Source organism: Podarcis muralis, unplaced genomic scaffold, assembly GCF_964188315.1.
Source record: "Podarcis muralis unplaced genomic scaffold, rPodMur119.hap1.1 HAP1_SCAFFOLD_127, whole genome shotgun sequence".
NCBI lineage: Eukaryota > Metazoa > Chordata > Lepidosauria > Squamata > Lacertidae > Podarcis > Podarcis muralis.
Genome location: NW_027554752.1, coordinates 1 through 24,910, shown reverse-complemented (window position 1 = coordinate 24,910; position 24,910 = coordinate 1). Strand labels below are relative to the sequence as shown.

Here is a 24,910-nt window from a genome sequence, read left to right as displayed (position 1 = left end):
TTGTATCACACAGAGAAGCTTCCACAACCTTCTTGAATTAAATAGAATAGAAAAGATCTCTACGCTCTAAACCAATACTTTCTGTACCAAAACAATGCAAACCTGACATTGCCGGGGGGGGGGGGCAGCTGTCGCCCTGCCCCCCCCCCCCCGTTACGCCCATGGTCCTGTGAATATGGTTGATAGGTGCATGGGAAATGAGAGATCACTCCAGATATATGGAATCCAGAAGCAATTCTAAATAAAAGAATGACCAAGTATTGGATTTCTCCAGGGTCATACCAAGGAGAGGATAGCGGGGAAATCATGCTGTAAGGGGGCAAATGATTTGTAACCACATAAGGGGCGTGGTGGGATGCAGGTGGCGCTGTGGGTTAAACCACAGAGCCTAGGACTTGCTGATCAGAAGGTTGGCAGTTTGAATCCCCGCAACGGGGTGAGCTCCCATTGTTTGGTCCCAGCTTCTGCCAACCTAGCAGTTCAAAAGCACGTCAAAGTGCAAGTAGATAAATAGGTACCCCTCCAGTGGGAAGGTAAACGCCGTTTCTGTGCGCTGCTCTGGTTCGCCAGAAGCGGCTTAGTCCTGCTGGCCACATGACCCGGAAGCTGTATGCCTGCTCCCTCGGCCAATAAAGGGAGATGAGCACCGCAACCCCAGAGTCGGTCACGACTGGACCTAATGGTCAGGGGTCCCTTTACCTTTAAGGGGCGTAGTCTGGGGGACTGGGAGGAAGCGTGGCCCCAGGCACACAATTTTAAGGAGGTGCAAACCAGACACACACCTCCACACCACCCCGAGATCCTTGTCTTGCCCTGCCTGCCACCAGGGGCTCTGGACCCCGGGGTGTGACCTGGCCCCGATGCAGCATCCCCAGCCCCCTTGCTGAATGGCCACCCACGGAGACGGGCAAGGGGTGACCCCAGCATGGCTTGGCTGGGCATTCCTTCATTGTGGGTGTTGAGGGGATTCACCTGCCAAGGGCTGTGTCGGCCGGTTGGGCTCCCCCCTCTGCAGGCAAGCTGGTGGCACAGCGTGGCCCGTTGACTCCAGTGGCGAGGGCTGGGCTGGCTCCGCTCACCCTCCACACCCCGCCACTGCTCACACGTGCCCCGGGCCCCGGCAAATGCTGCTATGCCACTGAAATACATGCCTTGTTCCGAGCATAAGTAGGCAGCTGAGCAGCCACGCTCTTGAGAGTCCAATTGAAGCATGAAACTGGTTACACCGAACAATGCACAAGCAAGAATGCTGTCTTCCAAACTCATAAATCAGGCCTGAGTTTAGGTTTCTACCTTGCCCGACTTCTCTGACTTCCCTCTATCCTCAATTTTACTGCAGTGCATCCGTGGGGAGCAGGTAAAGTTCACCTGCCCTTTCCTCTCCCTCACTGCTTATATTCAGCACAGCTGCTAGACATGTGGATGTGGGCGAGGAGAGGCGAAGTCCGTGTGTCTCGATTCTCTTCTCCAGGCTATGCTGGAATTGAGAGAGAGGAAGGAATTGGGGCCGGCAAGAGGGGCGGCCGATGCCCCAACCATGAAGGCAGGGGCATGCAGAGACTGAAGGGGGGCACATTGGTATCCAAGCATCACAGATCATGGGGGCAAGCTGCGGCCAAAGGTCTGTGTGTGTGTGTGTGTGTGTGTGTGTGTGTGTGTGTGTGTGCTGCTTAGGCTTTCCTGGCAGAGCAAAGGAAAGAGGAGTGCTTAGGTGTTGCTGGGGACAAAATGGTCTCTCACAGACCCCCTACTTGTGACACTATTTGGCTGGGCCTTTGGGATGTATTGATGGGCATGGAAAGTGGGCAGAAGGGGTAATGGCAATAGCTAAATAAAAAAGCAGGGCTGGCCCACCAATTAGACAAAGTGAGGGACGCGGGTGGCGCTGTGGTCTAAACCACTGAGCCTCTTGGGCTTGCTGATCAGAAGGTCGGCAGTTCGAATCCCCACAACGGGGTGAGCTCCCGTTGCTCAGTCCCTGCTCCTGCCAACCTAGCAGTTCGAAAGCACGTCAAAGTGCAAGTAGATAAATAGGTACCGCTCCAGCGGGAAGGTAAACGGCGTTTCCATGCGCTCTGCTTTCCATCACATGAATAGGACCTGATCACTTTTTGAATAAGAAGAATTCTGTGTCCACGGGGGTCGCAGTCATCAGGATTTTAGAGATGCTTAGGTGGGGCATGTCCAAAAACAGGTTTGGACTATGGTTCCCAGACGTCCCCGTTTCCGGGGGGTGAGTCCCCAGATTCACAAATCAGTCCCCATACAAAATCCATTGAAGTTGAAAAGTGTCCTGGATCCATTGGAAAAAATCTGGAAAGCTGAGTTTGGAGCCCCTGCTGCTCACCGACGTTGCTGGGACTTTCTCTCCCTGAGATGGGAAGGTCTGGGGGGGGGGAAAACCCAGTAAAAACTGGGGGGGAACCAGGAAAAAAACAGTTTGAAAATTCCACACACATTTTTTTCCTCTTCATTTTTTTTCCGGGGGGAAAACGGGGGGGAAACTGCCCCCCCCATGTTTCCAGTCTGCCCCTCCCTCTTCTCCGCTCCCCAGCCCGGCTCCGCGCGCCCTTCTCGGGCCGCCCTCCCGCCCGAGGACCCTCCCTGCGCTGAGGGGGCGGGATGGAGGGAAGGGAAGAAAGAAAGAAAGAAAGAGAAGGCGAGGGAGGGGAGGAGCCGCCTTTCCCCTCAGCATCCGCGCCCGCCGCCGCCTTCCCAGCGCACAGAGGCAGAGGCAAAGGCGCCAGCAAGCAAGCAAGCAGTCCGCCGCCTTCTTCCCTTGGCAACTCCGGCGGGACCCAGCCAAGATGGTGAGGGAGGCCGGAGGGAGGCGGCGGCGGCCGGGCAAGTTTCGCCTCGTCCTCCTCCTCCTCCTCCGGCGCCGCCGACTAAGCTTCTCTTCTTCTTCTTCTCTTCTCTTTCCCTCAGTTGCAGCAGCTGTGGAGGAGCCTGGCCGTGGCCGTCCTGGCCGGGAGCGTCCTGGGGCTCCGCGACGCGGAGGTAGGAGATGCCGGGCGGGAGGGAGAGGCGGCCAAGCCGGCGCCCGGAGCCCCGTCTCGGGCAGAGAGAACTTGGCTGGTCGGCGAGGAAGGAGGGGCGGGAGGGAGCGCCGGAGGCCGCGGGGCGGGAAAGGCGCCCGGCGGGGGGAGAAACTCGGCCGGCGGAGGGGCTTCTCCAGCAAGAAAGAACTTTTTTTTTGGGGCAAAGGAGAGTTGATCCAGGGGCGCCTTGGCTCTCAAACTTCATCCGTTCAGAAACCAAAGCGTTCCAAAAGCAAGGCGCGCTTTCCCATAGAAAGGAATGCAAAACGGACGAATCCGGTCCAGACTCTGGAAAACAACCCCTCCCACATCAGCTGAACAGGAATGCTGCTCTCTGAGGAGAGCGGGGATCCATGAAATGAAAGCAAGAAAGGATGGGCTTGCAGTCATGCTGGGTTCCACACAGGCACAAAAAGAGAGCCGCAGCGAGGGAAACGTGAAATAAATAGCAAAAACAGACCTCAGTGTAACACTCAAATCAGGAGCATATCACTCAAAACGGAGCACGTTCAGCTTCTGAAAAAAGTTTGCAAACCGGAACACTTCCTTCCGGCTTTGCGGTGTTTGGGTTCCAAGTTGTTTGAGTCCCAAGGGTATTCCGACTTGAGAACCAGGGTCCCACTGTAGTTCTGCTTCCATGTGGAAGAGAAGATGGGCTTCCTTTCTTTTAAGAAACAGCTTTTCTTCTTTCCTTTGGGGGGAAGCAATCCTCAGCTTCACGCTGAGGTCCCTTAAGGAGACCCTCGTGAGCGAAATGAGCCTCTCAAAGGCCTCCTTGGCGGTGCCACCACCTCCCTTCTTTTTAAAAATATTTTTTGGAAGCCCTGCGAGAGGATCATCTGCTTCTCCACAAGTCTTTTCGCTGGGACTCTTCTCTCTTTCAAAAGCCAAACGTTTTGTTTGACCAGGAATGAAGGAACGGTGTCTGAATCCCCAGAGTTGCAGCCTCCCTGAAAATGAGGTCAGAGGCAAAATATTTGATGATTACGGCTGGGAAATGTGGAAGTGATTTAAAGAAAATAAACTCAAGCTGCTGTGGGCTAGCGGGCAAAAAGGACAGAATATGCATTCTGGAGGTCGGAGGTCCCTAGTGGGCTGCCCGCTGCCCCTTTTTTATAGATTAACTGCAGATGGTGAATTCGGCTTTGGACCGGTAACAAAACAGAAATAAAGGCTTTGGGTAAAAGGTACCGAAATATGGCTCCCCAGTTCTAAGCGATGATATTTTCAAGGGCACTGCTACCAAGTTTAGTTTCCTTTGGATAAGAGAAAGCTGGGTACTTGGCTTGTCATTGTAATCTTTGTCCTGTTCCCCCCTGCAAAACAACAACATGCAAAATTATTTAAGTGGAGGCAAAAAGGGGCTTTTACTGCAGGGCAATGTATCCAAAAGGGATGACCCCTATTGCAGCCTTTCTTCCACTTCCACTTCCCTACCCCCATATTCTACCCCACTCTCAAGTAAAAGCTTCTCTAAGTGCCTGGCTGAATTCCAGCTCCCATTATCCTGGTCACGCTGATGGGAGCCGGAGTCCAGTAACATCTGAAGGGCTGCAGGTTCCCCATCCCTGAGCCAAAAGGCAAATAAAAAAGTTTTCACTTGTCACTAGGAAAACTTCAGGCTGGGCACCTGGCAAGGCTCCCTGATGAGAGAACCTAAATGGTCTCCAAAGGGTGTGTTTTAATGTTAATGGCAGCTTTTGCAGGATGCTACTGCTGTGCCATCACAGGGAGTAGGAATGAGCCCTGAGTAAGCATAGGATTCCTCCTGAGCTTTGTTCCTTGTTCGCCATGCCTCCACCTCTGCCGACTTTTTGTCCTATGTGCTGGCAGTGCTCCACTGGCGTAGGAGTAGAGTCTTCTGCCTGTGGAAGAGGGCTGGAATGCCGGTGTTAATTTCCCCCCATGCGCAGTGCTTGAGTTCACCATGTGCAGAGGACTCAGGAGTGATAGTGATCAGGAGGTGTAACTTGAGAATAAGATCGTTCTCTCTGCAAATGTTGGGATTCCTTAGTGCACTCTTAAGTGTGTCTTGCTGGAGGGAGTTTTTCTTGGCCACACTCTCGGATTAATCCAGCCGTCTGGTCTGCTCCACTGATCACCACAAGCTCCCAAATTGGGGAAATTGTAACACAGAAATGCCTCTGATGTCTTTGAAAGCAAGCAGCTTTTTCACCACTTGGTTTGAGCTGCATTTGTGCAAAACCTTTCCAGTATGTAGCCAAGAAAGAATGTTCTACATATTGTGACCTCTTTGGCTGTAATTTGGCAGAAAGGTGCTTAGGAGTCTGGAAAATGTGACAGGTTGTGAGAACTCTTGGCTGTTCCTGAACAGCTCTGGATGCTGTTGTTGGCAAGGATGGTAATGGCAAGGTGAACAAGAGTGCCTTTGATCAGTATATTGCTTTATTTGCATAAGAAAAAGGTTTGTAACCAGAAACCATATAATCTTCCTGCCAAAGTAACAGTACATCAGTTTTTCATCACATTCGTAAAATGGTCAAGACCAGGCTCTGGACCTGTCTTACTGAGTGCAGCTATGTCTGCCTGTTCATGCCTTTGCTAAAATGGAATTGTTTAATCTGCCCTTAAACAGGAGGTAGCTTTTCTTGTAAAGGAAAAGCTCATGCCACCTTTGTTGGTATTCACTCCCTGGAGCCTTGAGTAGGCAAGCAAACATTGATCAGTGGCTGCAATGCATGGTGTCTGGACTTGGGTGAACAGTGAGTGTTTCGGGGAAAGGGATTGGGAGAAAGGGAGTGGTGCTCTTCAAATGTTCTTGCTTCAACCTCCCTCCTGCTGTGATGGAGACAATACGTCCCCTGGCCCTGTAGGGAGTTGCAGTGGGACTCTGTGTGCGCAGTGACTGTTCTGTTCTGTGTGGCCAGGCTGTGATGCGGCAAGGGAGAAAGTCCACATGAAGGCTTGGCTTTCACATCCGTGGTTGGAATGGGGGGCCTGGCACTCACCAGCAGAGAGCTTTCCAGATGACCCGTACGTCTCCGATGTGGAAGAAGCTGATCCCAGCTGCTAAGGGGAGGGAGTATTGCTCCACCAGCACAGTTTGGTCCAGACAAAGTTCTCACGTGTATCAGAGAGTTGGTGGAGGGAGAGAACTCTGCAGTAGTTAAACTTTGCAATATCACATCCTCTTGGAATAAGGAGACAGTTATGAATGCCCTTATCCTGTTGAGCAGTCCCCCGGGCAGCTTTTAGAATCGCTCACAGCAAGGAGGTCTCTCCCCTCCAAGGATCCTGTCTGTCCATTTCCCTGGGCTGTGCAAATAACCGCCCAAAGTGGGGGCATGAGCATTAGAAGGGCAGAACAGGACAAAAACTATCTAAATAAATAAATGAAATCGGATAAGCAGGAGCCAAAGTTATATCAACTAACTGACCTCTGTGTCGGCATGCAACTGGGCAAATTCATCTGTAAAGCGTTGTGCAAATTGGTGACAAAAGGCTACTGAGTGGACCAAGATGCAGCAGGACTTTGGGCTGCTTGAAAAAGCTCCGTGGGGCAATTCTGTGCAAATGCAACGGTGGCAGAGAAGTGCTATTTCTTCACAGCCATCACTCCTACAGAGCTCAAACTCATTCCAGGTCAAAAAACATCGCCCCACTTGTTTCAGCAGGCACACATCAGTTAGGAGGTAGTTGTAGCGAACAACTGATGGAGGGACAATGCTGCCATCTAGCCGTTTTTCCAAATCAGTTCTCAGACTCCTCCCACATCCTTCGATGATGCTCCACTGCCATCTTTTGGAGCCGGAGTATCCTGGTCCACCAGACCAAAGCAGGGCAGGTATACTGAAGAAGGACGTCAAAAATGCCAGAGTGATCGGTTCTAGCGCTTTTTTAAAAAAAGGAAATGTAAGCTTGCAGCATAGCCTGCGCAGTCTGCACATGATTATGATTCTATGAGTCCCATTGCCTTTACGGGTGCAGGACGGACACTGCAACTATGAGAGGTTGCCGTGACTAGTCTGCGCCCAAGCAAACATTTATACATTCTTTGTACACAAAGCAGCATATGCCACTTTGGGCAGGACTTTGCATCACTTCACTTGACCAGGTGAGGTCATAGGTGGCAAATACCCAAATCTTATAGATAGTCCCCCTTTCTGGGCTCAGAGCCCAGCACCCCAAGCCCACAGATAAGGTTAAAGCAAGCCAGTTAGCTTATCTCAAAGCAAGTGAATACAAACATATATTCATAAACATTAACATTCCTGCATTGCAGCGGGCTGGACTAGATGAGGATCCCTTCCAACTCTACAGTTCTATGATTTTATATAGGAGCTCATCGTTACAGCAACTATCAATTAATGGTGGGGCTATCTTGATTACTAAGATGCAGAGCTTCTGGAGCAGTTCGCTCTGGGTTCAACACACTGAGGGAATCTGTAAGTGCCTTAACTTCTCCAAAGTGTGTTAGCAACACACCTTCAATGTGTGTGTGAGAGGGAGTTTTGTGCACATGCAGGAATGTGGCTTCCTGTGCATGGAGATGTTCTGCTTTAGTTGCCTCCCTGATCCGTGTTTTTTGTATTTCAGGGTCATTGTCACTGTTTTGGTCAGAGGGCCAATAGTGTGGCCCTAGTAGTGCTATTTTGATTTTTGACCTGGAATTTTGATCAGCGCTGTGAATAAATTTAGTTTTAAAGATGGTCTTAGGAAGAAATCATAACCACATTTACTTGAGAGGGAGGCCCACTGAACACAGTGGAACATACACCTGAGTAAGCATACTTAGGCATGCATTGTGTTGCATGACACACACCTGCCATTAGCAGTTGTGTGTTTGCTGGTTGAAGTGGTGGATGTCGAACACATGTGAGGTGAGGCTGGATTGCTGGTCTGCTCCTAGCTGGCGTTAAATGATATAAGGTCTGATCCTGAAGAGCCAGACTAGGATGGTGCAGGTTCTATGAAGCTCACTGCTGTCTGTCAGGGTTGCAGTGATTATAAAATGGAGGAGAAGCCATGTAAGCTGCCTTGAGCTCCTAGGAGGAAAGGGAGAATATAAATGTAAAGAATAAGGTGGTTTGGGGCCAGTTTTCTGGGAAGGCGTCAGAAGAACTGAACTGCAAAACGGCCGGTGAGGAGGGAAGAAAAACACTTCTGCAGGTCCTGGTCTGCTGCCTGATCTTCACTTCTGTTTCGAGAGTTCTTATATCAGGCTGGAGCTTTTGAGAATATTAAGAATACGCAGATTCAATGTTCTTATGTGACCTTTTACATAAGCAATTCGATGCCTTCAGATTGTTCCAAGAGTGGGTTTTTTTTAAAAAAAAATAGTCTTGGCATTTAGCATTAGGTCCTCCTTAAAATGCGCTCTGATTTCCTAAGTTTAGCACATGGAATGGGTTTTATTTTTTAAGTTCGTAGCATTTTAATATTTTAGTAGAGGCGCTGCAAGGGGAGGAAGCTTCCAGCATTTGATTTTCCATTGTCTTTGTTGCATTCATGTGGTTTCAGCTGTTTGGCGCTAGAAAAGTTTCAAAAGCTGCTAAGAGAGGACTAAAAACATTGCTGTGACTTTCCTTGTACATATTTGCAATATTGCCTTTTAAAGGGCATTCCAATCTTCTGACAGGGTTGGGGAGCTGCATGTTCTGCTGCGCTGGGTTTGTGCAGCCAGATCCTTTGGGAGGTTCTTGCTCCTTTGAAACAATGGTCTCAGCCCCTGTGACCGTGTAACTCTGGAATGCTCCGATTGGCCAGCCTCCTGGAGACTTGAGGTCTGGCTGAATAGGCAGCGACCTCGTTCCTCCTGGGGGTGTATTTTGCAGTTGGTTTTTGTTAGAAAGTATGAGAGCCAAGAATGTAAGATGTAAGATGGGTGGAGTTTGCGCTTGGCTGGTCTCGGAAAGTGAAGCAGGGTGGGGAAACATTTATGACAAGCTGGGAAAACATTGCCAGAGTTGGACATTTTAGTACAGAAGCTTCGTGGGGTGCTTGAACTAAAAGACTCAAAGCTGTTATTTCCCCTTTGCTCAGACTGTTGTGAAGGGGGTTGGCATTAATGCCAGTCTCCTTGCACTCCAGGTCACAATTGTTGCTGTTGTTTAGTCGTGTCCGACTCTTTGTGACCCCCTGGACCAGAGCACACCAGGCACTCCTGTCTCCCACTGCCTCCCACAGTTTGGTCAAACTCATGCTGGTCCCTTCGAGAACACTGTCCCACCATCTCATCCTCTGTCGTCCCCTTCTCCTTGTGCCCTCCATCTTTCCCAGCATCAGGGTCTTTTCCAGGGAGTCTTCTCTTCTCATGAGGTGGCCAAAGTCTTGGAGCCTCAGCTTCAGGATCTGTCCTTCCAGTGAGCACTCAGGGCTGATTTCCCTAAGAATGGAGAGGTTTGATCTTCTTGCAGTCCATGGGACTCTCAAGAGTCTCCTCCAGCACCAGAATTCAAAAGCATCCATTCTTTGGCCATCAGCCTTCTTTATGGTCACAATAACACACACATAACCACAGATGCACAGACCTGACCCTTCTGTTTTGAGAGATGGCTCTGAATCAACAATAAAAACTTCCCTGTCTAATTTGAAAAGCACACCTTGGTAGCCTTAATATTTTCTGTGGTTATGCTAGTGCATCTTGGCTTGTGAAATTTTGCTTAGAGAGCAGAGGTTAACTTTTCTGTTTTCCCTGCTTCTCGGACCAGCTTGTGCTAAAGGGTGGGGAGGCTGTGGTTCTCCAGATGTTGTTGGATTGCAACTCCCCTTAGCCCCAGCCAGCATGGCTGACAACATCTGGAGGGCCACCCCTTCCCCACCCCGACTACTTGGCTTGTCATGGCCCATCCTCTCAAAGTGGCCTTTTGCCAACAGGAGCCAAAGCCTAGCGCTTTAACTGCTGTGCTTCCCAATGAATAAAAAAGACATCCTTTGTTCAATTTTAATTTTGAGACAGATATATTAGGACAGCAGCAGATCGGATTGATGGAAAAGCTGCAACATTTAAAGATGTGCATGTAACCACATCCTTTAGAATCCGTTTTCTGGCAAAGGCACTGAGATAACTTTTTGATTGACACCTGCCAGCTAAAGTCAACAAATTACCCACAAAGGCTTGTTCAATCTGCTAGTGATCTGTGGCTCTTCTGATATTTCTGGAACTTTTAAGATCTGTGAGAAGGTTGCAGTTATTGGTTGCAGTTTGTGTTTTTTACCTCTTAAAGTTTTTCTTTCATTGTTGGCCACCCATAACTTTTATTATTGAGCAGGATATCTATGTAGTAGCTAAATAAAAGGCACAGTCTTTATCTGAAGAAGGCTTCTCCCCCCCCCCCCCAAACTATTTTTTTCCTTTTATGCCTTGCAGGAAGAGCCGATGAGCAAATCTAAAATCTGTGCTAATGTGTTCTGTGGGGCTGGCCGGGAGTGTGCTGTGACAGAGAAGAGTGAGCCGACTTGTCTCTGCATTGAGGTAAGCGAAGTCCTGGGACCGCTGAGATCAAAGGCTGATGTCACCCCAAATGTGGAGAACCAGCACGCCTAGTGGTAGTAGCTGATGTGTGCTCCCTTGGGATTTTCTGCACAGCCTTCTCGGTTTGTTGCATGTACAGCAGCACCTTGGGTTACGTACACCTTGGGTTACAGACACTTCAAGTTACAGACTCCAGTAACCTGGAAGTAGTATCTTGGGTTAAGAACTTTGCCCCAGGATGAGAACGGAAATCGCGTGCCCGTGGAACGGTGGCAGTGGGAGGCCCCATTAGCTAAAGTGGTACCTCAGGTTAAGAAGGGTTTCAGGTTAAGAATGGACCTCCGAAACAAATTAAGTTCTTAACCCGAGGTACCACTGTATGCTTCTTTTCTGCATCGATGACTCGTGTCTTCTTTCAAGGTAGCTCTTTCATTGCAGCAACATCACATTTCCTGAGCACTTAGCAGCACATCCTATTATGCTGCTTCCCTCCAAATCATTTTGGTCTTCTGACTGGTATGTGGAGTATACTTAGCAAGCCGTCATAAGCACCTATTCTATGTAGCCTGTGACTATGATTATATTATTAGTTCTTGTTTCACTAATGTAGGTTTCCCTAATGTGCATTTGCCCACAATATATATTGCCCACATTATAGCAGGAGGCGATAGAAGAAGAGGAGGGAGAAGATGTAAATAAGCACAAATAGGGGGAGACGAATGCTTTCAGTTCATTAAGTTACACGTAGTGGGGCTTAGTTTTCCACAAAGGATGAGAACTAAAGCAGTAAGCCAGGGGTAGGCAACCTAAGACCCGGGGGCCGGATCCGGCTCGATCGCCTTCTCAGTCCAGCCTGCAGATGGTCCGGGAATCAGTGTGTTTTTACATGAGTAGAATGTGTGCTTTTATTTAAAATGCATCTCTGGGTTATTTGTGGGGCACAGGAATTCGTTCATTCCCCCTCCCAAAAAAATATAGTCCGCCCCCCCGCAAGGTCTGAGGGACAGTGGACCGGCCCCCTGCTGAAAAAGTTTGCTGACCCCTGCACTAAGCTAAAACAGGGATAACCAGTGCTTTTTTTCTTTAAAAAAATGTTCAGGGGTACTCACATTTTGACTCAAGAAAATCACCATTTTATAGTTCTAATCTAGGAAAATAAATATAGTAAATGGACAAAAGTACAAAGATTCACAAAATGTTTAGGGGTATGCGTACCCCTGTGTCCCCCCCCCCAGAAGAAAAGCACTGGGGATGGCTAAAGGCTTTGTGGAAGATTTGAGGAGGGATTTGAAGAATGAGAGGGCGGATGTCTTCTAATCAGGGAAGAAAAACACGCGGCAACAGTGTAGGCATATGATTTTATCCTGTATGTCACTTGCCCTATTCAGGCCCTCCCTGAATTAGTTTAAGAATTGATGAGCTTTGGGACAAACTCAGACTGTAAAGCTAATCTCATCAAAACTTAGACATGTCTGGATCCTTTGTTTCTGTTTGTTGATGAATTATTTATTTGTGCATTGGAACCCTTGATCTGACTACATCTCCCCACTGTGGTGCCAATCCAAATTGGACCCCACATGTCTGCTATTTGTAGCGGGTGGGGAAGTTCCCACTATTCAGGAAGGGAAATCCTGTACTCAGGCAAACTGTGATTTATGTAAATTGTAGTTTGGCCTTCCCTCACAAGCCTTCCTAATTTATATTGCCTGTGTGAAAGTCCTTATGTTTATGCCCTGTGTGTGTCCTTCCACCTTTAGAGCCTAGTTATATTGAATCTGTCTTTTTCTTTCTGTTGCTGTTGCAGAGATGCAAGCCTCACAAAAGGCCGGTTTGTGGCAGCAACGGCAAGACATACCTGAACCACTGTGAGCTGCATCGTGACGCCTGCCTCACTGGCTCCAAAATTCAGGTGGACTATGATGGTCACTGCAAAGGTAAGTCGGATCCTTGGGGCTGGGGTACCCCTGGAACAACTACTTACTCCAGGAAGTCCTGGGTTAGAGGACATTAGAATTCAGCTTTGGGAATTCTGGCACCAGATAACCATTTTGCTTTTTCAAAGGAACATGACTTAATGTGCCACAACATTCCCTGCCTGTTTCCACTGAATATTGCTGCTAAAGAGTGTGTTGGATCCTGTATACCTGAAGGTCCTGTATACCTGAAGGGGTGTCTCCACCCCCATCGTTCAGCCCGGACACTGAGATCCAGCGCCGAGGGCCTTCTGGCGGTTCCCTCACTGCGAGAAGTGAGGTTACAGGGAACCAGGCAGAGGGCCTTCTTGGTGGTGGCGCCCACCCTGTGGAACATCCTCCCTTCAGATGTGAAGGAAATAAGCAGCTATCCTATCCTTAAAAGACATCTGAAGGCAGCCCTGTTCAGGGAAGCTTTTAATATTTAACGCTGTACTGTTTTTAACACTTGATTGGGAGCCGCCCAGAGTGGCTGGGGAAACTCAGCCAGATGGGCAGGGTATAAATAATAAATTATTATAATAATAATATTATTATTGGATGGCCCCAGAAGTGAGGGCAACAAAGCAAGGAGCCGGTTGTCACTGTGACATAAGACCTTTGGCCCAGCCCATTGCAGTGCAGCCCTGACTGTGGGGTGAAAAAACATTGCTCTCTGGTCTTGTGAGACAGAATAGTAACAAGGAAATAGAGGAAGATATGGGAAGTAATGTCAATAGTAGGTGGGATTTACAATCTGTAGTCAGCCATACCAGGGATGATTTCCCTGGAGCTTGGCTGAGTGTTTTGTGGCTGAAATCGGGTGGAAGTAGGAGCCCTAGATGAACAGCTGTATGTGCTACTGAGTCCTGCCTCATGAACCTTCCTTGCAATACTGTAAGGGACAAGCTGTTCGTTTACAATACTTATATTTCCACCTGACCTCCAGTGCAGCTGACAGTAAGTGGGAAAACATCGCCATCATGTTCCAGAATCAAAAGTTGGGCAATACTTTTAATGGGCGTCAACCAAAATGTCAAGAAAAGGATGTTAAACTTTTGAGTAGTTTCCTCAAGGGTTGCCAGTGCTGTGCCATGTGAGCACCATTGCACTTGAAAATGCCTTTCTTGAATCCTCTAGGCAAGACACCAGACTCTGAACTAGGGCGGTGGGGGGGGGGGAGCCCTATTGCACAGGGAGAAATTAATTGAATTGATGGGATGGGTTAGTTGAATACTGCCCCCCACCCCCAGCAATGTCTGGGGGAGATAGGAGATGTACTTTAGAAAAAACAAAGACCATTACAGTACCTTCAACCTGAAGTTTTCTTATTTCTTTCTGTAAATAGAGAAGAAGCCTGAAAACTCCGCTGCAAGTCCAGGTAAATATGCCTTTGCCTGTGCTGTGCAGCCTGTGGGCTGTTCCTCGTGTTACATTTGTTCAATATAGGTCAAAGGAGAAGTGTCCGAATGCCCTTCAAGTGCAGATCCTGTCTGGAAAAGTGTTTACAGAGTGGAACTACTATATCCCAACTGGCTATGAGTCACCTTCCTCGTTGCCTCTTTCAACATACCATTGTTAATATCTCACCTATGGGCACGACACTCTTCTCACAAAAGGGGTTAAGCTACGTTCTATGTCTTGAGCTGCGGTGTTTACTTCATGTGCAAAATTCAAGGATAAGGGAATTTGTGTCTCTCCCCCAATTTACCTTTTCTTTTCTGTTTTCAGTCTCAGTTCAATTGTAGTTGGCTACTGTGCCTCACCGGGGACGCGGGTGGCGCTGTGGGTTAAACCTCAGCGCCTAGGACTTGCTGATCGCATGGTCGGCAGTTCGAATCCCCGTGGCGGGGTGCGCTCCTGTTGCTTGGTCCCAGCGCCTGCCAACCTAGCAGTTCGAAAGCACCCCCGGGTGCAAGTAGATAAATAGGGACCGCTTACTAGCGGGAAGGTAAACGGCGTTTCCGTGTGTGCGGCTCTGGCTCGCCAGAGCAGCTTCATCACGCTGGCCACGTGACCCGGAAGTGTCTTCGGACAGCGCTGGCTCCCGGCCTATAGAGTGAGATGAGCGCACAACCCCAGAGTCTGTCAAGACTGGCCCGTACGGGCAGGGGTACCTTTACCTTTACCTTTACTGTGCCTCACCAGGCTAATAATAAAAAACAATAACGGAAATGTGCCAAGTAGAATATGAAAAACGAAGCCTAGCTGGTTGTCTGAGGATCAGTGGTTTTGCCTTCTGTCTGCTCCTGAACTGTCACCTTTAATAAGCTGGAAAGCCCACCACCTGTCCTCTGGACCCGTGCCCGTCTTGGCTGATTAGAGCGTGTCCAGACGAGGTGCGGGCCCCCCTGGGTGATATCATCAATTTGTCCCTTGGCACCGGGATATTCCCAGGGGAACTGAAGGAGGCAGTGGTGCGTCCACTCTTAAAGAAAACATCATTAGATCCTCTAGATCTATCCAATTACCGCCCGGTTTCAAATCTTCCATTCCTGGGTAAGGTGATTGAGAGAGCGGTTGCTGAACAGCTTGGTAGGTTTCTGGATGAAACATCGGCTCTCGATCCATTCCAGTCCGGCTTCCGCGCTGGTCATGGGACCGAGACGGCTCTGGTCGCCCTAACAGATGATCTCCGTAGGCAGCTGGATCGAGGCGGGTCGGGGCTGCTGATTCTTCTAGACCTGTCAGCAGCCTTCGACATGGTCGATCACGAACTCCTGGACCACCGCCTTGCCGACGTGGGGATCCAGGGCACAGCCCTTCAATGGCTGCGCTCGTTTCTCTCTGGTCGGGGACAGAGGGTGGCGCTTGGGGGGGAATTGTCATCGTGCCACTCCTTGGTGTGTGGAGTGCCTCAGGGTGCGATTCTCTCCCCGATGCTTTTTAACATCTTTATGCGCCCCCTCGCCCAGCTTGTCCGGAGTTTTGGGCTGGGTTGCCATCAGTATGCTGATGACACCCAACTCTATCTGTTGATGGATGGCCATCCTGACTCGGCCCCAGATACACTGACCAGATGTCTGGAAGCTGTGGCTGGATGGTTACGTGGGAGCCGGTTGAAGTTAAATCCTTCGAAGACAGAGGTCCTCTGGCTGGGACGGAGCGATATGGGATTGAGGGGGCAACTCCCATCTCTTGCGGGGGTGCAATTAGTGCCAACATCATCCGTTAAGAGTTTGGGTGTAATCTTCGATACCTCCCTCTCTATGGAGGCGCAGATTGCAGCTATAACAAAGGCGGCATTTTTTCATCTCCGCCAAGCTAAGCAGTTGGCTCCTTATCTCTCTCGCCCTGACCTAGCCACTGTGATCCACGCGACGGTCACCTCCAGACTGGATTATTGTAACTCGCTCTACGTGGGGCTGCCCTTGAGACTGACCCAGAAACTCCAGCGGGTGCAGAATGCCGCGGCGAGACTCATTATGGGGTCTTCGCTGCGAGATCATATCCATCCGGTATTATACCAGCTGCACTGGCTCCCGGTGGAGTACAGGATCAGGTTTAAGGTGCTGGTTTTAACCTTTAAAGCCCTATACGGCCTAGGACCCTCGTACCTATGGGACCGCCTCTCCTGGTATGTCCCACAGAGAAATCTACGGTCTGCAAATAAAAACATCCTAAAGATCCCAGGCCACAAAGAGGTTAGGCTGGCCTCAACTAGAGCCAGGACCTTCTCGGTCGCGGCTCCAATCTGGTGCAACACTCTGTCACAAGAGACTAGGGCCCTGCAGGACCTGACATCCTTCCGCAGGGCCTGCAAGACAGAGCTGTTCCACTAGACCTTTGGTCAGGGCGCAGCCTGACCCCCTCCTCTGGCAATCGGCAATCTGCACAGAATTTGGCTTGATGGTTGCCATTAATTTGATTTTAATTTAATTTGATTTAATTAATTTTATAATGAATGTTTTAGAATGTCGGATTATTTTGATTGTTGTTAGCCGCCCTGAGCCCAGCTTCGGCTGGGGAGGGCGGGATATAAATAAAATTTATTATTATTATTATTATTATTATTATTATTATTATTATTATTATTCTGGATTGAAGAAATAAAACATAGAATTTATTTTGTTCATCTTGCCCATTGAAAATAGCACTGTGCATAATCAGTGGTAGTTTCTCATGTGCCTCAACAGCAGAGGAAAATAAACATGGCCTATCACTCCATAAGCTGGGAATCTGCTGATTTCTGATCCATTTTCCACTTGAGATGAAGAGACGTTGCGTCGCTTCTTGCCTGCCATCCAGCTGTCTCCCCCACTTTCTGACATTCCTGGTCCAACTCTCCCCTTTTCTTGTCGCTCAACAGTTGTCTGTTACCAGACTGACCGAGACGAACTCCGGCGTCGTGTCATCCAGTGGCTTGAGACTGAGATCATTCCTGACGGCTGGTTCTCTAAAGGCAACAACTACACTGAAATCCTAGACAAGTACTTCAAGGTACAGATGGCAAGAGAAGAAAAATAGAAATGGTGAACTGATGGGAGAGGCGGTTAGAGATTTGCTTCATAGTAGTAGTGCGAACTTTCCTGAATCACTAATTTGTTTGGCAAACTAGCTTGTGAATATTCTACATTCTCACCTCTGCCTTTAGCCTTCACTTGCTTTTCTATATTTACAAAAGAGATGTGATCAGATTATAGGCTTCTATAATAAACCCTGCATTGGATCTTCAATCACGATGGTAAATGAATGAGAAATCGTCAAGTAAGCACATGGCTAATTCAGAAGGCAAAACAGCTTCGTGAGAGTCACTATCACCATATTATAGATTATTCTGGCCTGTATATTCATGTTGGATAAACTGTTATTTCTCAACAAAACAATTATGCCTGATTTGCAGATAAATGTGCAAGACTTAGCTTAATACTCTCAGACAACAGCGGGCCCTGGGGTGTGTGTGTGGAACTGTGTCAAGTATAATTCAGTCTCCCACACAATCTAAAAATAACAAACAGTGTTGGGACCCTTTCAATAAGACAGAAAATTAAGCAGCTTACTATGGAAAAAACCTGTAGAGGTCTGAGACAGCGAAGTCAAGCTAATCAGATTTGGGAGAGAACTTTCCCCCCACTGCACATATGGCTTTCATTCATTCAGACCTGAACATAAGCAAGTTGTATCCAGCAAGTCACCCCCCTAAAAGGAAAGCGTCAAGCTGTAGTCTCTAAACTTCAGTGGCCAGCAGGGGTGCCAACTTGAATAAAATATTGTGAGCGCCCAGGGAAGTCCCACCCTGCACAATCAACCACGTGGCACAGTGCACACATCCCATTTGTAAGGGAATGCCCATCAACTTTTTGGAGGGCCAGCCCCCCTCAAATATTTTAATAATACTTTGTATGCTGTCTCAATTACAGCTGAGGTGATTAAGGTACTTGACAAATAAAGATCAGGCAGCAGGGGGTGGCGAACGGAGGGACTGTGCCCCTCACCTGACTGCTGTTTGGCTGAGTCGCTCCAGCGTAGCCAGGTGGGGAAAGGGAGCAATGTGATGGTAGCTGGATTGCCAGAGACCAGACTGAGGATTACAGCTCTGAAGAGGAATGGCAGGAACCTTCCCCTCTTCCTGCTCCTGACCAGGATCCTGAAGCTGCTCAGGAACAGTGGAGCAATATAGATTTAGAGAATTGGTTTGCTGAGGGACATAGTTCAGAAAACAACAGCTGGGAAGAGCTGAGTGAGGAACAGCTAGAAGAAGCAGAACAGGAAAAGAGAGAACTGACTCCCCTTCGCTAGAGAGGGTCCAGCCTATCTTTCCAAGGGCAAGGAGAGCAGGTAAGGTTGCTACGCAGGGGTCTCAGGGGTTGCGAGATCAGGTTGCAAGAAGGGGAAGTGACGATGACTCAGGGGGAAGGAGCAGGAAAACTTAATTGGGAGCACCTTCACTCTGAGAATGGCTGCTGTGTTCTTTTGCTGTGATCATTAAACACTCTTCAACTGGTAAGAGTCTCTAATCGCTTTGTTCTGCTGATGCACGGCCAAAGGTGCATCTCTGAAGCATGACACGAATGCTCACAGAACAAACACACTGATGGAGTCAGTCCAGTGTTCCTCCTAGTGCGCTGACACCACACTAGCCTTGCCACCACTATCCTCCTCCCCCTCTGCAGTGATTCAGCTGCATGGAAGTCAGGTGAGTGACACAGCCCCTCCATGTCACCCACTGCTACATTCAAGTGAACAAGTGTTGGAAGTTGTGAAAGGAAATAGCTAATGGTCCACGGAAGCAGCACTGTTGTTTTCAGCCTCTCTTGCATGCTGCTTTCTGTAGAATTTCGACGATGGAGATTCTCGCCTGGATTCCAGTGAGTTCCTGAAGTTTGTGGAACAAAATGAGACCGCGGTCAACATCACCACCTACGTGAATCAAGAAACCAACAAGTTGCTCAGGTAGCGTGGGGCAGAAATCAAAGCGAATGAGATTCAAACTTCAAATGGCACTTAGTTTCATGATTCTTTCCCCTGATCAAATTGGGACCCGTTCCAGATCTAATTAGGCCCACGGTCCACCCCTCCTTTACAGGAACAGAAGCAAAAACAGTGCGCTGTCAGCTTGTACGTATCACAGGGTGGTTCTAGTCATGATCTGGAATCCTGCTGATTCAAACAGTAGACCAACCTGTCAGAAAGCTCCCGTTCTTGGCCTTTGCCAGGCCAAAAACCTTGTCACCTATGCTTTTAAAGCAGCAAGACTAATGACCAAGTATTTAAACCTAACCCTACATTCCTGCTCTTCTGCATTTGCCTGTAAAAGTGTTTAGTAACTTCCAGTGATGATTGTGGAGCTTGTCAAGTTACCTGAGAAGGAATAGTTGCTCATGTTTAGACCATGGGAAGAATCAGCAGCCATTGAATGCCGATAATCTGGTGGGCTGCTTTACATGTTCAGAAAATCCAAGTGAAACGATTTGACAACATTTCATTGTAAACATGTTAGCCTTTCCTGCTTTGCTGTGCTGTCTTATAGGCTGATGCTTGTGTTTTTTGTGTTCCTTGCAGGGGACTCTGCGTAGATGCCCTCATTGAGCTCTCTGATGAGAATGCTGACTGGAAGCTTAGCTTCAATGAATTTCTGAAATGCCTCAATCCAGCCTTCAACCCACCAGAAAAAAGTAGGAACACATTGTCTGCACAGAGAGAGACTGAGGTTCCTAAAAGAGTAGAAAGAGCAGAGAGATTTAGGGCTGGAAATGTGTCTCAAAAACCAGCCAGTGTCTTATCAACCTGTCTCTGATTAGTCATTAATCTTTAGTCTGATCTATCATTATCCATATGTTATAAGCCACATATCACACTAAGCCACAGGTTTCATATACAGTGGTACCTCGGGTTACAGACTCCGCTAACCCGGAAGTGGTACCTCAGGTTAAGAACTTTACCTTAGGATAAGAACAGAAATTGCGCGGCAGTGTTGCGGCAGCAGCGGGAGGCCCCATTAGCTAAAGTGGTACCTCAGATTAAGAACGGTTTCAGGTTAAGAACGGACCTCCAGAACGAACTAAGTTCGTAACCAGAGGCACCACTGTACATTGAGACGATATTCCATTCTCTGTGATCTTTCTAGAATGTGCCCTGGAAGATGAAACCTATGAGGATGGAGCCGAGACCCAGGTGGAGTGCAACCGTTGTGTCTGTGCCTGTGGGAACTGGGTGTGTACCGCCATGACCTGTGAAGGTATGTCAACCAAGGAAATCTTGGATCATTTTAGAACAATCTCTCTTCCTCAGAGGAAAGAAATGTGATGTCTGGACCGTTGGCTTTTTGCTCTAAGTACTTGAATGCAGAAGGAGTTCCAGATCAAAATCCCATGAACCATCCTTGGTCTGGGATCAGTTATTTTATAACCTGGAAATTGGAAAATGTTGTTTTCATGATAGAAGAGACCCTTCTCCCACTACCCAATATACTCCCAATGTACTATTCTGGTCACTTCAGTTCTGGGGACTACTTGGGCATTAATTATTTGAAGGCATCAAAGGACCATGGGAATTGGTTCAAAATGGAGTATAGTCATACCTTGGAAGTCGAATAGAATCCATTCCAGAAGTCCGTTTGACTTCCAAAACGTTCGGAAACCGAAGCGGAAACCGAAGCTCTTGCAGCCAATTGGAAGCCCCATCAGACATTCGGCTTCCAAAAATAGTTTGCAAACCGGAACATTCACTTCTGGGTTTGCGGCTTTTGGGAGCCAAAATGTTAGAGAACTAAGCTGTTCAAAAACCAAGGTACGACTGTATAAAAACCTGTTCCTCTTTTACCAAAGGAACCCCCCTGCAAAATTAGGTTACACTATCTTAGGAGATGGGACGCGGGTGGCACTGTGGGTTAAACCACAGAGCCTAGGACTTGCCGATCAGAAGGTCGGCGGTTCGAATCCCCACGATGGAGTGAGCTCCCGTTGCTCGCTCCCTGCTCCTGCCAACCTAGCAGTTTGAAAGCACGTCAAAGTGCAAGTAGATAAATAGGTACCGCTCCGGCGGGAAGGTAAACGGTGTTTCCATGCGCTGCTCTGGTTCACCAGAAGCGGCTTAGTCATGCTGGCCACATGACCCGCAAGCTGTACGCTGGCTCCCTCGGCCAGTAAAGCGAGATGAGCGCCGCAACCCCAGAGTCGGGCACTGTTAGGATATTTCCGTTCCACCTTAAGAGAGAGCAGGCTTGTGAGTCACAGAGTCTGCGTATTTCCTGTTACAGGATGTTTGTTTGCTGTTTCCTTTCGATTTCAGTCGGTCGGAGACACTGACACAGAACGGTCATGTTTTCTCTTTGTTCTGTTCAACGCTAAATAAAGTCTGTAAATTATGCTCTCTTCTGCGGTGCAAGCTTTCTGGCTGTGGTTTCTGCTGATAAAGAACAGTGTGCACAAGCCTGGAATGTGGCAATCTATTTCTGAGGCTTCGTGTCGCTAACTGCTGGATCTGCCTGGCTACGGGAGATCGATGGAAGTCCGGCAGCCGGCTTGGGGCCATGATGGACTATATCTCCCTGGCAGTTTCCCAACCTAATGGTCAGGGGTCCCTTTACCTTTACTATCTTAGGAGATGAAAACCTGTTCCTCTTTTACCCCAGGAACCCTCATGCAAAATTAGGTTACACTATCTTAGGAGGAGCCCCAATGCACAGCAAACAGATAAACAAGCAGCTTTCCAAATATATAGGACATGTAAACATGACTCTTAGATTGTAATTTGTATCCAAAGAAAGTTCTGAAAAGCCAAATGTCAACTTAGCACTGCCAGTTGGAAACTAGGGAGAGCGACGGAATTTTGGTGGAATAGGGTGAGTGGAAAGACCGATCCCACGGTCAACTCAACATAGAAATAGAAATGTCCAATAGAAAAATGTCCACCCTTCCCTGAGTGGAAAACACTAATATGGCAACACTAATAACTTAGGTGAGCTAAAGAGGAGAGGCTGTTTGCTCTTTTGTTCTGCCCTTTCATAACAACCACAGGTGCATTTGGTTTGACTCTGGTTTTGTTTGTTACATTAAATTCTTGACCTTGACCTGTGACCTTGCCTGTACCCCCAGGGTGGTCCATTTCCCCAAGGCTGCCCATGGCAGATGAAGGCCCAGCATACACTGTCCAGGGTCCAGGGTGCAAGTCAGTTCCTTTTGAGCTAGAGGCCAACATGTCTTGTGAGAAAGGAGAAAGCTCCTGAGAAACTTTGCTGTTCACAGCCATGCATGTGACTGAAGGAGGTGGGAGCTCGTGCCTTTGTTCAGCCAAAGCTGAGGAGGACATGGGGGAATTTAAACCACTTACCCTCTAGATCTAAGGCCAGGAGAGCAATTGGGAAGCTTGAAGAACTGAAGAGGCAGGATAAATAGCAGGTGCTGCAACGCTGATGGCCAGGAGGGGGCACACAAAGCGACAATAAACTCTCATCTAATTAGAAAATCTGCACCGCACTGTTGCCTTTGATCAGCTTAAAATTTGCATTTATTCAGCTGCCCAAACCCCAGCTCCTTTTTGATGACATCTTATTATTATGCAAGGAGAGTCCCTTTTATTATGTTTCCTCTTACTGATCCCTTTATAAGGGGGAGAACTCCAGCTCTTTTATGTTTTAGTCTTGTAACCGTTCCTTCTGCCTCTCTTTGAATCTCACTACATGCCAGGCATAAAACTGATGATCTGCCTTCCCTTCATCATGTACTTTTACCTCTCAGTCTTCGACTGACCCATTCAATTTTCTCGCTAACTGCTGCTGGAAAAGGCTGGTCTGACAGGATGACAGGCTGCCATGATGAGCTCATCAGCGAGAATTTTAAGTGGCTGCACCAAGTAGCAAGCAATTGCACCAAGTGGAAAACAGGGTCTAGTAGCATGCTACTGTTTTACCTGAAGATTGTCCCAAGCTTGGGGAGGTTGTGTGAATGGTTGCAAGATACTTGCCAAGGGGGTGGGGATGAGGGAAGAGAATGAGACAAATTGGTTTCATCATTAGTTCTTGGGTACATTAAGGAAGTTCATTTCAGTATTCTTGCTGCTTACCCCAGGGTTCTGCAGCTCCTGCAAAGACCACGAGTGGGCAGTTGGAACTGGGTTTTTGCAAAGGTTAGACTAATTTGGTGTGTCTATGAATTTCACCATGAACATCTCTAGGATAGGATATGTATGGAGATATTTCTAAGCCAACTCCTTTCTCCTTGCTAGTATTCAACCTCAGTGGTTTCTGTCTTCTGGTCAACAAAGCCAACACTTTGTGTTAAATTTGATGTGGTGGTAGAATTTGCTCTGATTCTGTGACAGTTGTGTAATCCACTTATCCTTGTAGGCAAGAACCAAAAAGTGCCTTCTGAAGGGCAGCAGCCTGAAGATAAGATGACTGAAGAAGAACTGGCCAGATATGTTCAGGAGCTGCAAAAGCACCAGGTTGGAAGGAGACTGTAGAGATTTCTTTGCCTTACAAACATGCTGGCTATATATTTATTTCTATAGGTCTTTCTGCTGAACAGCTATAAGATTCTGTACCTATTGGAGGCTGCTGAGAATAACTAGGGATGCAACATAACTCCAGCCAGTTTTGTTTTAGTGACTTGCCTGGTCACCAAAGTCAAGAAGGAATGCAGGCAAATGGACAGAACCCCTTGCCCTGAGCCTGGGTCCGCACTAGAGCTTTAACACATACACGAGTCACTGTTTACATGTGTACATTTGTGCACCTTTGTCCACACATAAGCACTTCCTGTTTTATGCCTCCAAAATCCATTTTGATGTATCTTGTCAACACTAGTGGGCAGTGCTTGATGGGATGTATTTGTGTTGTGTTTTATAATTATAATTATTAATACTGCTACTACTACTATTTATTAAATTTGTATACCGTCCTTCACCTGAAGATCACAAGGCATTTCACAATATAAAAAAGAGAACACAAAACGCATAATAAAACAAAAACAAGAACAAGTCAATATTTCACAAACACATTTAAACGGTCGTTGAATGTTCAGTCAGCCTAAGCCTAAGAGAAACATTTTCACCTGGTGCCTAAATATATGCAATGAAGGTGCCAGGGGAGCCTCTCTGGGGATAGCATCCCACAAATCAATTGGCCCGGAGTTACTAGTGTTACAAGAGAGATGAAAACTTCCCTCAGACGGGCCTTTGCAGATGGTTCATTGTTGTTTAGTCGTTTAGTCGTGTCCGCCTCTTCGTGACCCCCTGGACCAGAGCACACCAGGCACTCCTGTCTTCCACTACCTCCCGCAGTTTGGTCAAACTCATGCTGGTAGCTTCGAGAACACTGTCCCACCATCTCGTCCTCTGTCATCCCCTTCTCCTTGTGCCCTCCATCTTTCCCAACATCAGGGTCTTTTCCAGGGAGTCTTCTCTTCTCATGAGGTGGCCAAAGTCTTGGAGCCTCAGCTTCAGGATCTGTCCTTCCAGTGAGCACTCAGGGCTGATTTCCTCAAGAATGGATCAGTTAGATGGTTCATAGTTAAGCAGAAAAAGGTTGCTGACCCCTGACATAGACAAATACTCAAATCAGAAGTGTGATTCTGGGTCCTAAAACAACAGTTCTGGAACTGAGACATTTTGAAAATTTGTTCCAGCTCCATATTTAGCATGTTTTCATCCCAGACAGATCTTAGTGGGGTGGGGGAAGAACTGTGTCCTGTGGTTAATATAAGAACTGAGTATATAAAGTGGACCAGATAAGTAGGTTTTTCTTTCTGTGGGCCCCCTATCCTGGCACCAGCTTGTGAAATCACAGTGCAAGCGTTAGATCTCTCTCCTTTTCCTTTCCAGGAGACATCTGAGAAGACCAAGCGAACGGCCACCAAAGAGATGTAAGCGAAGCGCGCAAGTGGAAGATGCCCGAAGCCGGTGTGTGTCGCCTGACTCACCCACCCGTCTTCCTTGATTTCAATATGCAAATGTGTGTAGGACTTGTTGCCCAGTCACAGATATTTACATTGTATAGCAATGGGAGGGGGGGCCAAAGAAAAAAAATAGGTTCTTTTAAAATT

The 24,910-nt window shown here is 47.9% G+C and overlaps 1 protein-coding gene across 1 annotated transcript; it reads left to right on the top strand.

Moving 5' to 3' along the window:
* Positions 1-2,610: 2,610 nt before the first annotated feature.
* Positions 2,611-24,903, top strand: LOC114590170 (follistatin-related protein 1-like). Its single transcript, XM_077923035.1, has 11 exons — positions 2,611-2,810; positions 2,929-3,000; positions 10,372-10,476; positions 12,281-12,410; positions 13,777-13,809; positions 16,738-16,868; positions 18,703-18,821; positions 19,431-19,543; positions 19,996-20,106; positions 23,215-23,312; positions 24,690-24,903. The coding sequence occupies exons 1-11, from the start codon at positions 2,808-2,810 to the stop codon at positions 24,732-24,734; spliced, it is 960 nt and encodes a 319-aa protein (XP_077779161.1). The 5' UTR covers positions 2,611-2,807; the 3' UTR covers positions 24,735-24,903.
* The last annotated feature ends 7 nt before the right edge of the window (positions 24,904-24,910 follow it).